Source organism: Ambystoma mexicanum, chromosome 10 (assembly GCF_040938575.1).
Source record: "Ambystoma mexicanum isolate Mex_15411 chromosome 10, UKY_AmexF1_1, whole genome shotgun sequence".
Classification (NCBI taxonomy): Eukaryota; Metazoa; Chordata; class Amphibia; order Caudata; family Ambystomatidae; genus Ambystoma; species Ambystoma mexicanum.
The window spans coordinates 1,233,754,742-1,233,768,484 of NC_090932.1; the positions used below are offsets into that span (position 1 = coordinate 1,233,754,742).

Sequence of the window (13,743 nt, forward strand, 5' to 3'; positions counted from 1 at the left end):
GGTGTCTCAATAAACACCATGTCAAGCATCAACATTGTCCTGTCATCATTTAAGGCCACCACAAACACTTTTACCAGAAACCTACTTGCGGCGGGTGGGTACCAAGAATACTAATTGCCGGGCGGAACTGCTCATGTGTAGTCCAGATCTAGGGGATGGAATAAAAGAATACGTTAGAGGGAAACTACAGCTGTGTGTGTTCACAGTGAATTGGAAGAAGGAGATTGGAGGAAGAGGGGAAGAAGCCAAGGAGATTGTGGGTGAGAGGTGAAGGAGGAGGAACACCAGGTGGCAGTAGGATACACTAAAGTGGTGACAAGAGGCCAGATTAATTTGGTGGTAGGGTTAGAAGCATGCAAGGATTTGGTATGAGGAGAAGCACATCATGTGATGGTAGGAAGAGAAGCATTTATGGTGGTGGCCGGAGGACAAAACATTAATGTGGTGAAAGGAGGAGCAGAACATTTTGTGATGATAGGCAGAGAGTCAAGGTGGGTGGAAAAAAAGAACCACCAACGGTGGCAGGAGGAGAGCCTAAGGTGGTGGAAAGAAGAGAATGGGTAGTGGCATAAAGTGGTCATAGGAAATGGAACCAGGGCGGTGGAAAGAGCAGATCATCAGGTAGTGGCAGAAGAAGAGCATACAATGGTGACAGGAGGAGAGTAACATAAGGTGGTGAAAGGGGGAGAGCCCAAGGTGGTCACAGGAAGGGAACGCCAGGCACAAGTGAGTGAAGATTATCAGGTGGTGGAAGAAGGAAACCAGCAGGTGGAGGATGGTGAGACGGGGAAGAGGTGTCAAGGACTAGGATGTCCAGAGCCGGGGGGTCCAGAAACAGGTAAAATTGGAAGGCATGGGAAGGCTGGCACCACCCAATGCAGGGGATAGTGGTTAGGCTTGATATGAAGGGGCTGAAGCCACAGTTGGAGGATGAACGAGGGTGTGGTGTGGCGTTGAGTAAGGTCAGAAACAGAGGAGAGTAGCCCAAGAGGTGATAAGGCCATAGGGCCACCTCTATAGAACCTGACTGGCTCCACCTAACCCTCTCAACCGAATTCCAGGTGCTTTTAAATGTTGTGGCTGAGACCTAACCAAGACTACATCTTCACTATGGGAAGGCAGAGGCGAATGTGCCCCAACTTGGTTAGGAGAATCAGAAGACAAGCCAGAGAACAATACCTTTAAAATTAACAACAAAAAACTGCACGTGCGGGAGAATTACCCCGAAACCGTGTGAACTTTTGTAAAGGGACAAGTGAACCTCTCCCGCTGGGGGAAAAGGGAACTTGCCAATACTTTACGTTCTTGGAGCTGTCGACACACTCATAAACTTTAAAAGGAGACATTTTGCCTTGATAGAGCTGGGGGAAGAAACACTTTGATAAAGCTTGGATTCTTTTGAATGATAATGGACTGGTGAACGGTGAAAGGAGACCCTACGAACTAGCTAGAGGAGCGATGGGGCGGAACAACCCCTGCTGTTTATCCGAGGTGTTCTCCTGATAAGGGGCTAGGTTGCAAGTTCACCAAAGCCTGGCATTTGTATTGTACGGATATGAATGAGAACTAGTGAAATCAAGAACTAGAAGGTGGTCTGGTCTGTTGATGCAGGTCCGGTGTGTGACTAGTTTCTTAACCAAGCAGAATCCCTTCTTGCAGTGCCGCCGTGTCATATTGACTCTCAGGCCCAGTGACACCAGTTTCATGTCATAGTGTAGGAATAGGAATTTGTTTCTCTGTCTCTGGATGCATGCTGATTTGGGTGTCTGGCATGTTGGGTCTTTCAGGTCAAAGGAGTGCTCTGAGTGGGGGCTGCAAGTGTCTTGCCTTGCTAAATTGCTCGAAGGTAGGCTGCTGGGCAAGTAGTGCGTTCAGGGACTGGTGCAGGTTCGGTGTTGAGACATTGCATTTGCCAAGACCTCCCATGTGTGAGGACAGTTTTCATTTAGTGAATGCAGGTCTGAGGGTTGGCATCACCCGCATTTAGGTGTATTTGAGGGTAGTGCATGGGAGGGATAATGGCAGCAAAGTGCACCACACAGGATACTATAACACTGTGATAACTATTTCAGGGGTTTCAATGGTCCGCATCCATGGTTTAAATGCCTGAAGCCACTACAATTTGGACGTCTGACCATGTGTTGGTTGGTCACCGTCATTGCCCGATCTGCCAATGGCTAGCACTGCTTTATGAAAGTTTGCTGTGTGATGCATTTGTTTTTTTTCTTCCTTTTTTTGTTTTTTTTTCATTCTTTATTTATACATTAAAAGACACAAAAAAGTAAACAGCATTAGTCATTAAAAACAAATCATAACAAGTGAATAAAAAGCAAGTCTTTGGATACCAATATACACCAACAAATTCCAGATCTGAACCCAACCACCCTTCCACCAATTCCAGACAAAATCATATTGGAACTAGCACATATCAAGGAACCTTCCCCAAATGTTATCAAAAGTTAGCTTTCTCTGTCTTACGTATATTATTTTTTCTATACCTGCAAGGCAATACATTTCCTCAATCCAAATTGCAGATTGGGGTGCAACTTGAGATTTCCACCCCCGCAGAATCATCTTCTTACTAAACTGAAGCCCCTCTGAACAGGAACTTTTTTTGTGATAAAGACAGTGTATCCAATAAATCATCACCTCCAAGAATCATAATTTTGAAATACAGATCGATATGCAATCCAAGCACCCTCACACACATGCTACAAACATCGCTCCAAAATCCTCGCACACACACACACAACTCCAAAGCATGTGTTCTAAAGTGACCCCCTTTTTCCAAGGGAAGCTGAAGCTTCCACAGGTTAAGCCTGGTAGGTTTCTGATCCCAAACAAAACGATTCAATCAAGCTGTCTTATATCTTCCAATAACGCGGACTAATTATTAATGGGAGAATGCTCAGAATGTAATTACCTTTGGGAGCCAAGGTCATTTTCAGAGCTTTCACTTTACCCCAGAGCGACAAGTTCAGTAAAGCCCACCTTTCCAGATCCTTTATGAAATCTTTGCAAACTTCACACAAATTCTCATCCACCATATTTCCAATCAACTGAGTCAACCACATGCCCAAGTATTTCATTCTTTTGTTGCACCATTGGAAACCCCAAGCCGTGATAGAATTCTTATCACACGAATATGACAAAGGCATAACCTCAGATTTGGACCAGTTAATTTTGTATCCAGCCACTTCACGAAACTTACCAAGGATATCCATCAATATGGGCAACAAATTGTTAAGATCTCGAAGAACTAATAACAGATAATCTGCATAAAACCAAGCCCTTTGTTCAATCCCCTGATAACGTATGCCACTCAATCCTTGATTATATCTCAAAGCAATTGCCAAAGGTTCAATAGACAAGACAAAAAGTAATGGAGATAAAGAGCAACCCTGCCTGGTACCTCTCCTTAAGTCAAACGAATCTGATTGCAGTCTGTTTGTCCTAACGTCAGCTGTAGCATGTGCATATAGAAGGGCTATCCAAGAGATAAAACTTTCACCAAGATTCATGGCGCGCAAGACCGAAAAGAGGTAACCCCAGTTTACTCGGTCAAACGCCTTCTCGGCATCAAGAGAGAAGACCGCCATATCCTCATCCGAAATCTGGGCCTGGGATATTGTTAATAATAACCTTCGTACATTACTTGATGTTCTATGATTTTTAACAAAACCAGATTAATTTTCATGCACCAGAGTCTGCATTAAGTGCTCAATTCTCAAAGTCAACACCTTCGCCAAGATTTTGTTATCTGTATTAATTAAGCATATTGGGCAGTAGCTACAGGTCAGATTACTATCCTTCCCCTTCTTTAAGAAAACTGATATGGTGGCATGATTAGTGGACGGTGGCAACAGACCGTCTGCCTTAGAGGCAATGAACATGTCCCTCAGTAACTCCAGCGCAGATTCTGGCAAAATCTTGTAAAACTCAATAGGTAAGCAATCCGGCCCAGGTGACTTCCCCGTATTTAATTTGTAAATTGCAAACTTGAGCTCATCCGTAGTTATAACACTTTTGAGTTCCAATTTATCAATGTTTGACATTTCAGCAAACATCTAAATCACGAAAAAAAGATTCACCATGTCCAGTAATACCCGACTCATTCTGATATAAAGTAGTGTAATAATGTTTGAAAACCTTGTTAATTTCCATCGGGTTAAACATGGTAAACAAATAGATGTGATTGCACCATCTGAGCTTTGTTGACGAAGCCTATAAGACAACCATCGGTCACACTTCTCACCTCTCTCAAAGTACGAACACTTCATTCGATACAGATCTCTCTCCGCCCTCATAGTTAAAATTTCATTCATCTCCTTCCTTAAGTTACATAACTCTCTCTTCTTAGGGCATCTCGGATCTCTTACTAAATCATTTGGTACCTCCTTAATACGCCTGTCAAGATCTATCTCACTTTCTCCATCTTCTTCCTCTTTCCGCTTGAAAGGCCTAACGGCAGACCCATCATGGTACACTTAAAGGCCTCCCAAGTAACCTTGGTACTTTGCTCATCAGAACGATTTTCTGTCACAAAATGACTGGCTTCAGATCTAATCTTTTCAAGCAAATCTTCATCATTTAGGATAGAAGTGTCCATCCTCCATGTAAAAGATCTGCAAAGTTCAAAGTCTAATTTCAAAGCTAAAGACACAGGCGCATGATCTGTTACCATAATGTTTCCAATCACACCTGTTCTAAAATTTTCAGTCATCCTACCACATGTAAGAAACATGTCTATATGAAAATAAGTGGAATGCGAGCCCGAATAAAACCTGAATTCTCTCAGGTCTGTGTGCTCCAGCCGCCAACAATCTTTCAAATCATGTTCCGCAATCAAAGATTGGAATGAACAATGTTGAAAATCCTTCCTCCTGACATTCCTAGTCCCACTACGATCTAGAAAGGGATCCATTACCAAATTAAAGTCACCTCCCAGAATAATGTTAGGCGAATCTAAGTCTTGAATCGTTTGTGAGACCTTCCTGAAGAAAGATCCATCATCAACCAAGGGGGCGTAAACATTACACAAAATAGCATTAACGCCTTGGATTTCCACAAGTAGTACAATAACACTCCCTCAGAATTCTAACTGGAGCATTTCTTCGAATCAGTATTGCAACCCCTCTAGATCATAAAGAGTAATTCAAGCCAAACATGCTACCCACCCACAATTTCTGCAAGTTCCTAGTCTCCCCTTTTAGCAAGTGTGTCTCCTATAAGAAGTAAATATCACTCTGCATATCATCCATACAATGAAAAATCTTCTGTCTCTTAACCTGGTTATTAATGCCATTAACATTCAAAGTCGTGACTTTCAGGTCCAGTCCTGCAGAAGTCATTTTGTAAACAGGCACAAGCTACAAACAAAAAAGCACTAGTTCCAAAATCAAGCAAAAAACAAAAAAAACTCCCCCTCCCCCTTAAGTAAAAGCTGGAAGCCAACACCAACAAAAGTAATCCAAAACCCTATACTCCCGGCACCCCTCCCTATTCAAAATAAGAACTCCCAAATAAAATAAGCACAAACCCTAATAGAATATTAAAACATTCCTTCAATAGATGCAGCAAGAATGATACACACCAACTTCAAGATCACATCTGTCGGTGTATGTCTGAGAACCCAAATTTGCAGGTCACCCCCAACTGCATTTTTGATGTATCCCCCTCTTGCCTTCATCAATCAAACCCGGCCACGCTCCTAGAACTACTCTGTATTGCTTCAATTGGTAACTTAAAGGCATTGGTAACTTCAGCGCTATATGACCATGCACTGGTGAGAAGAGAGATGGGGGGCAGTGCCATGATATCTCAGTCTGATATGCGACACCTATCCTGATCTGAGTGCTCGATTGTTTGAATGCATGTGTGTGTGTTGCAACTCAGTGAAGCATTAACGGTCTGCGCTGCATCCTGACGTTGAGTTACCGAGAGCCTGGGAAGATTTTGTTGGCCAAGTGATGCAGCTGATTGTATCCATGCCAGTGTGTTTCTTGCCCTTGATTTTACTTGGTATCATGAAAAAGTGGGTGGGTGGTCCCTTTGACACTGAGGCTAACAGATCATTTGCACACTGTGTTTGTTCATGATCTTGCCAGAGAGAGAGAGAGAGAGAGAGAGCGAGAGAGAGATGAATGAACAAAGGGTGAGGAGGAGATAATTGGATGATGTGTGTATGGTTGGATGGGCTGTGTTGTGTGGCTGGATGGCAGGCTGAGTTTGAGAGAAGGAAGAGTGGATAGGAGAGGTTGAGTGGGAATCGGGCACACCTCTACATTTCAGACTCAACAGCTTATGATAAACCTCTGAGAGTAGGCTGGTGCCCTCACTGGCCTTCTGATGGCTCAGGGTCCATTGCGTAAGATGCAGATTGGCTGGATTCTCAGCCACTCCCACCTCTGCCCATTGCTACTGCTCAGGATTAGCTTTTTGTCTCAGTCCCATTTGTGCTCTACTCCTGCACCCCCGGTCCCCAACGATGCTGTTGTCCTTTGAGAGTTGTCCATTGAGAGGAAGTCCAACGACAATGGGTCTGGAGTTTACAAATAGCAGAGGTGCTGCCGCTCAGGGCCGAGGTCCATTTGAAGGGGACGGGTGTTTGCTGGGCATGATTGAAGTAAAGTGGTAAATTTGGGTTCGTGTCCTCAAGGCAATATCTATGATGTATAATGTGTGATGTTCTTGATTTTATTAATTGTTTTATTTCCATTTATTAATGGATGAATCCGATTCAATAAAGTATTCATTCATTCATGATAAATACACCCATAATCAATTACAAGTACAAAAGATGGTTAACGTATATAATGCAGACTGCGAAAAGGATTTTTCTAGTTCCTAAAAATAATGTTTTTGCCTCTTTTCCCAACTTTGTATTTTTCAGGCGTAAGTACCCTTGCCAGCTGTATTGTTGTGACGTCTGACTCTGCACGTTGCATCTTCTATCTGCCCTGCTCAATCCACAAAAGGCATTGGGTTGTATTCTGCTAGGAATCGCTGCACTGTCACTTTAAGAAGTCACCATCTAATTATAAGAATGAACTGACATCAGCAGCAGAAGGCAGAAGACAGAACTGAAATTGGTAGCCAAGCAAAGAGATATTTACAGCAAGCAATAACTCTTGGCACGTGTAACGACTCTCTCACACACGTACATAAATGCAAACTGCAGCTTTCTGTTAGCTCAAGATACGACTGGAGCGCACTAGCAAAGACCAAACGAATTCCCCACAGTAGCTTCTACGAGGATCTGAAGTCGTGGGACGGTGTGCGTCATCATTGTGGTGGGCCACCATGGAGGACTATGAGTTCAGCGTTCAACAGATTCAACCCAACGTGATCTCAGTGCGAATTTTCAAGCGTAAGGTTGGGGGTCTCGGGTTCCTGGTTAAACAGCGTGTGAATAAGCCCCCGGTCATCATCTCCGACTTGATCCGTGGTGGAGCAGCAGAGCAGAGTGGCCTTGTGCAGGTAGGGGATATTATCCTAGCGGTCAATGATCGACCGTTGGTGGACGTTCCCTACGACGGTGCCTTGGAGATCCTCCGGAGTATCGCTTCAGAGACATTTGTAGTTCTTATCCTGCGAGGCCCTGAGGGTTTCACCACTCACCTGGAGACCACTTTCACTGGAGATGGCACTCCCAAGACTATCAGAGTCACCCGCCCTTTGTGCCCCATGGCCAAAGCCATTGGCCTATCAAGTCAAAGCATCTTTGGCAAGGACCAGCCCCAAGCTGTGGACAGTGCAACTGGGACAGCAAGCTCTTCTTGGGCCAGGGAAAATGGGCAGGATGGTAGCCCGCTGACGGACTTCAATGGCCTTGCATCTGTTGTAGTGGGAGGGAGGAGTGATGACATCAGTATCAGTCCGTGTCAGAATGGCGGCGCGGATGACAATACAATCCTTAAGGAGATCAGCCCAGTGGTGAGCCTCCTGCAGAACGGTAGGAAGGAACTCAATGGCGAGAGTCCACCCACGGTGGAGAAGAAGGATGTGGAGGTGCAAGTGGACAGGTAGGACTTCAGTTGAGTTCATGGGCTTTTGTATACGGGTGGGGGTAAAATGTATCTAGCACAGAGGCAGATTTATGTAGTGGTGAAGTCTGCAAAAGCTGACGTAGGGGGCAACCTGCCGGATACCTTGCGCTCTGACCACTTAATCCCGCCCACAGGCTTCCTGTGCTACAGCAGCACGAGCACACAGCCAGCTGTTGAAAAGATCCACGGGTAAAGCTTTGAGCACACGCGACTAAGCCCAGTACTATTTTCCAGGACTGTCCTGTGCAGCCTGTAGCCGACTCTTAGTGTTTGTAATGTAGACCAGAATCTCTGTATAGTCCTAAGGTCTGCAACCTTTGGCTTGCTAGATGTTTGGACTACAACTCCCATCATCCCTTCAAGCAAATACAATGATGAGGAATCATGAAAGTCATACTCCAAAACATGCGTAGAGCCAGAGGTTGCAGACCCTTGATCTAGACCATGGATATGCGGGAGCATAACCCATATAACCGAGTTGTCAACTAATCATATCATTATTCGTAGTCAATAACTACACTCACATGTTAACACAAAACTGGCCTTTCTCCTTATGTTTGCATTTGGGTTGCCCTGCCAAGAATAGTGCAACTGCATTTGAACACATGTATTTCACTGGATTGCCTTGTAATCGATTGCTGCTATTCTTTATATGGTGTGATCTTGCCCCGTTCAAGAATGAATCGCACCTAACATGTTCCCATAAAGATGTCTCATAAAGGGCCACATTTACTTAGCATGCGATTTCGCATCGTTAGTCAAAAGTGAAAGAAAGGAGGTATTTTGATGTGCGGGCTCCAGTGTTAAATGTGGAACACGAATAGACCTGGCGTTCCCACTCGGCCAGCTATGTGACCTTGAGCATACCTATTAATTATTCCTAATTTTCCATACCTTAAAATAGCGATTTAGCTTATTGTGCATTATAGAAAACCCCTGCAGGTTTGATAAACGATTGCTATGTTCCACGTATAATAACATTATACTGTATAGAAAGGCTGCAGTATCGATATAAAACAACTGTTGCAGACTCTTTACAGTCAGGCTGTGGCCTAAGTATTCCCCTGTATCAATCTTTTACAATTGGTTGTGGAAATATACCTGTTCTAAACAAAGGATATGATAGGTGGAAGGATTTCAATTAATCATAGCTGCTGGCAATGATATGGGCCACATCCCACAACTCTGTGTATGGTCCATCTGTGCCTTTGAACGGGACGGGCCATATGCAAATGAGTATTGGTGCTGCCACCAATGGAAGCAATACAGCCCAAACCGCTAAGCCACAGCCCCTCTGCACAGAAACACAAGCAACAACAGTCATGTTTCACTTTTAGGTACTTTAAAATGAGTGACGTCAGTGTAGGGCTGGTTGAGACAGTAGTTCGCAATGGATTGAGTGTGTGTAAAGCAGTGAAGTTGGATTGAGGTGGTCCAGAGGTGTAATGCGGTCCTGCGGCGGTAATTGGCTCAGATCAGATGAAGAACAGGCAGGCGATGGTCGAGTCAGCATCTCAAACCGATTGAGTCGATTTCACAAGATCCAACAATGTGATAGTTCTTCAGTGGAAGTAATTTCCAAGATGGCTTCAGTCAGCAGCTCGATGACTTCAATTGGATCGAAAAGTGGTGAGTGACAAAATCCACTCTGGCCCGTGGGTGGGGGGTGCTGCAGCAGCTCAGACGACCCAAATGCAGAACAAGGTGGAAAACGCAGCCAGAGCTGTTCCCTTTACTCCTGTGCTGCTGAGGGACCACACCCTTGGTTTGCCCTTCTCAGGCAGGAACGTGCCAGAAAGCACTTGCAGGGCTGTCGGCTCCAGTGGGCAGGGTCCTCGTTTCAGTTTTTCGACAGCAGGTAGTTCACCTCAAATGTTCCTCTGGGATGGGTGAGGGAAGGGTCTTTCTCCCTGTTTGGAACCTTTATCTTCACCTCCATAGCAGAGCCCTTTGGGCAGACCTTACCCCAATAGAAGCCAAGGCAAAATTCTTCTTCTTCTGAATCCCAAAGATGGTTCCCTTAGGGAGCGAGATTTACCCTCTAATATAATCGGTCTATCACAGTGGATTGGTCCACTTCTGCAAGGGGCTAATCCTGGCTGCTGTGGTCAGTGTATTTTCCTGGTGATGTCAGTCCCAGAGTACCCTGTCTGCAGGACATGTTGAAGGGGACACAGGAAGTGAGTGTGCCATAGGGGATTCCAAGATGGTGGGACCCTTCTTTGGACTGGAACACCTCTCCGGACTGCTCTAGTTCTGCCCGCCCTCCTGTATGCCCTACATCATCAGAGTTTCTATTAATTACCACCCCGGTGTGACTTACCTCTTGGTGGATGAGCCTGCCCTTTGAAGCACAGGGCCTCTGTCTGCCCCCTGGGGCAGATCCTGTCCTCCTGGAAGGTGACAAGTTGTTCCCAGAGAGAATACAATATTTGCGAAGGATGAGCCCTCACTGCCACTTTTGGGTGGAACTCAGTCCCAGACAATGCACAGATGGCCCTGGCAGAAGGGGTCACTAGAAACCAAGCCAATAATAAAATGACACTAAAGGATTTTAGCCAATATAATTGTTGATTTCCGTTGGTCACCATCTCAAAACTAGACATGGTTTATATTTAGATATTAATCTGCCAACTGGCTCTCAAGACACACAATTATATAATGTGAGAAAGAGCTGGCTGTGGATATCGACAGCCCTTAGCTTTTGGAAATTTGGGTTCCATCCGGTTGGTTGCAAGACTGCAAAGAAACTGCTGGGGGTGGCAGTAGACCGGCTCAGCCGAGTTACCTGTTTGCACTATACATTTCAGCATGGAATTTCTTTTAAAGTGAGTCTGATTAGAGGAGCTCAATAGTAGAGCTTCAGAGTCCGAATGACCAGTGTAATTGTGTATTACCAAATCAAAAAAAGTTCAGGCTAACAGATGGCATTTGGTCACAAGTAGTAAGTGGTTCTAGGCATAGCATGGGGCTGCCTGGCATTGAGAAGCTTGCAAAGAACATAGGTTGAAGCCTTTATTTAGGAGACTATTTACACATTAATTGGGCCAATTGTATAGAAAGCAGCATCTTCTCCAACCCATTATCCATGATGGTTCTTCTCAACTGTATTTGGACCTCTCTGGGAGGTCTGACTTTGTCCTCACCAGTCAAGCCAAGGTTATTGGGCCTTCCTGGCTTCTCATGGATCTCTAAATGTCCTTCCCCATTCCTTTATAGTTCCAAAAATAGGTTCCCTCATTCCCTTTCAAGTCTCAGGGTGTTGTGGCACCATGTCTTCTCAAACCTTTCTTCCATTGACTGATTAGCTCTGGGCTTTCATTTGTCTCATAATCCAAGACTGACTCCAGCATGTATTCTTGCCAGAAGATGTGTCTGCTGAAGAAGTCGGTGGGGAGAGCTAGAGAGGTACCCCTTTAGACCTGTCCTGTGTGGATCCTCACCTGCCTCTACCCCTTCTCCCTAGTTGCTCCTCCCATTTTCAGGTCATGTCTAGGACTCACATGGCCAGCTGGAGCCTTCCTGTTATCTGTAACTGTGGAACGAATCACTTCCTTCTCAATTTTGCTTTCACCGCCCGTTGTTACCTTCTCCAATACACCACCTCCTGCTGTTATAACCTTTTCCTTCAATGAACCACCTTCAATTCCTGATTTTGCCCCTCCCTGACCTATGTACCACCTTCAGCTCCTGATGTTTCACACCCTCCTTCTCTGTACCTCCTTCTCCTCATAATGTTACCACATCCGCTCCTCTGCCACCTCCTCCACTTCAGTACTCTCTTCAACACCTGAATAGAACACCTCCCCTCCTGATGCTACCTTCTCCTTCCTTTTCATCAGTGTCATCTAGACTTCTACCCACCTGCTTCTCAGACCTCCTCCATCTCTCCAGCTTGTGCTTCTTCAAAGTGTTTTGCTTCTCCAACCTCCCCCAAACTGTAGCCTCCAACTCCAACAACCCACACCAACTGACTGGGGTTTATAGGGCTCCCTCTGCACTAAGTGGGTTGGGCTCCTGCTGAGGGACTGCACCTGTGTTCTTTAATTGGGGTAGAGTGGGGATCAGCTGCTGCACCCGGGTGCACAGGACATCACTTTCAAGTTAGGTGTTCGGATCAAGCCTCCATCTGACCCGACAGTCCATCTTCCACTTTAGTCACCCATTCCTTCTCCTCTTTAGTGCTCAGAGCGGTGTCCACCCCACACTTCAAAGCTTTTCAGCCCCTACCAGTCGTCTTCACTGCAGACTCGCACTGCAATCACCCAAAGAGCACATCTAAGTAACACCTGTAGGAATGTGTGCTCTGGATTTTCCTGACCTGGTACAACTGACCCGACCAACCCCCAACGCCCCAACCTTCAGGCTGAGAAAATTCACTTGCAGAGCAATATCACCTGCTTAAAGGCCGAGAATGACACTTAGAAGATGTCCTGACTTTGTCTAACCTTATAAAGCCCTGGAGATGGGCCTGTTGCACTGCTGCAGTCCATTACATCGCTTTGTCTATGGACTTCCATTATCAAATGTGCACAGCAGTGCACTTCCTAAAATCAGAGGACTTAACCATTCATTCATTCATTCATTCATTTTTGTCATTTGTTATATCGCCTTTCACCATAATTATGGTCCCAACGCGCTTTTGGTTGAACACCCTCAGAGGGACCCGAATCCATACATTTGGGAGAGTTTGGGAGGTGCAATTATGCATGTGGGCATTTCAGCCATTAAAGTTATGCGAGGGTGGCCAAGACGCTGGTAGTGAATATGTCTCTAAGAATGTTTAAAATGTTAAACAAATTAAGAGACTTGAGCCACTTTGTGATGGTCCAATCAGCCATCTGGCATTTACTGTGCTCTCCTTTCAAGCAGTGCTATAATGGAGCTCAGGCACTGATAACCGGCAAAGCAGTCGGTCCTGTCCCAGTCTTGTGAGAGATGTCTGGTTAATCAATGCACGGCCAGTCTAGTCCGCGTTGGGACAAGAATAAGTCCACCAGACCCTTTCATATATTTGACAGACATCCGACCTGGAAAGTTTTACTGAGAGTTGATGCACTTCTAACCTCAACTAGGTGGACAAAATACAATACCAAACACAAAGGTTAATCATCGATGTTGAGCGCAGAACGCAAAGCTAAAGAGGTAAGAAAAAACCTGCTAACCCAACTCTAAAACCTCAACTCTCCTCATACACTTCTCATACAAAAACTCAAACAACCACTTCTTTGCACAGCAATCCGCACCTACTTCACCACACTGCAACAACAGACAAACAACACAACTTGGCACAACACCACACAGGGAAGCCGCACCAACCCGTAAGCCGCACTTAAGCTCAGCGAACAGTGCAAACCGAAAATTATTGTGCTGTTGGGTGAACCGGTGGGCATAGCCAAAATCTTGCACAGAAAACGATGAATTTAGTTTCATTATTTTATATACAGGGAGGAATAATGCTCTTTTGATCACAAAAGAATGTACAATAGTTGTACTATACATGTAATCAATGTTACCTTCTGCCCAAACTACTGCAACTGCATTGCTTTGAAAATGTTTATTTTTTGGCAGAATTTGTCCCCCAAACATGTGACAATCATTATTACACTTTGCTGTGCTTTACCTGCAACTGTGTTTACCCGTGGCGCGTCTTTGCCAGCTTTGTAAAAGAAACGCCCAGATAGTCATAATTCTT

The 13,743-nt window shown here is 45.0% G+C and overlaps 1 protein-coding gene across 2 annotated transcripts in view; it reads left to right on the forward strand.

Annotated features, from left to right (window-relative positions):
- The window catches only part of NOS1 (nitric oxide synthase 1), an 833,905-nt gene that overhangs the window by 228,356 nt on the left and 591,806 nt on the right, over positions 1 to 13,743 (forward strand). For both annotated transcript variants that reach the window (XM_069619207.1, XM_069619208.1), the window contains exon 2: positions 6,893 to 8,024. In XM_069619207.1, coding sequence (XP_069475308.1) covers positions 7,303 to 8,024 — 722 coding nt within the window. In that variant the 5' untranslated portion in view covers positions 6,893 to 7,302. The remainder of the gene's footprint in view (positions 1 to 6,892; positions 8,025 to 13,743) is intronic.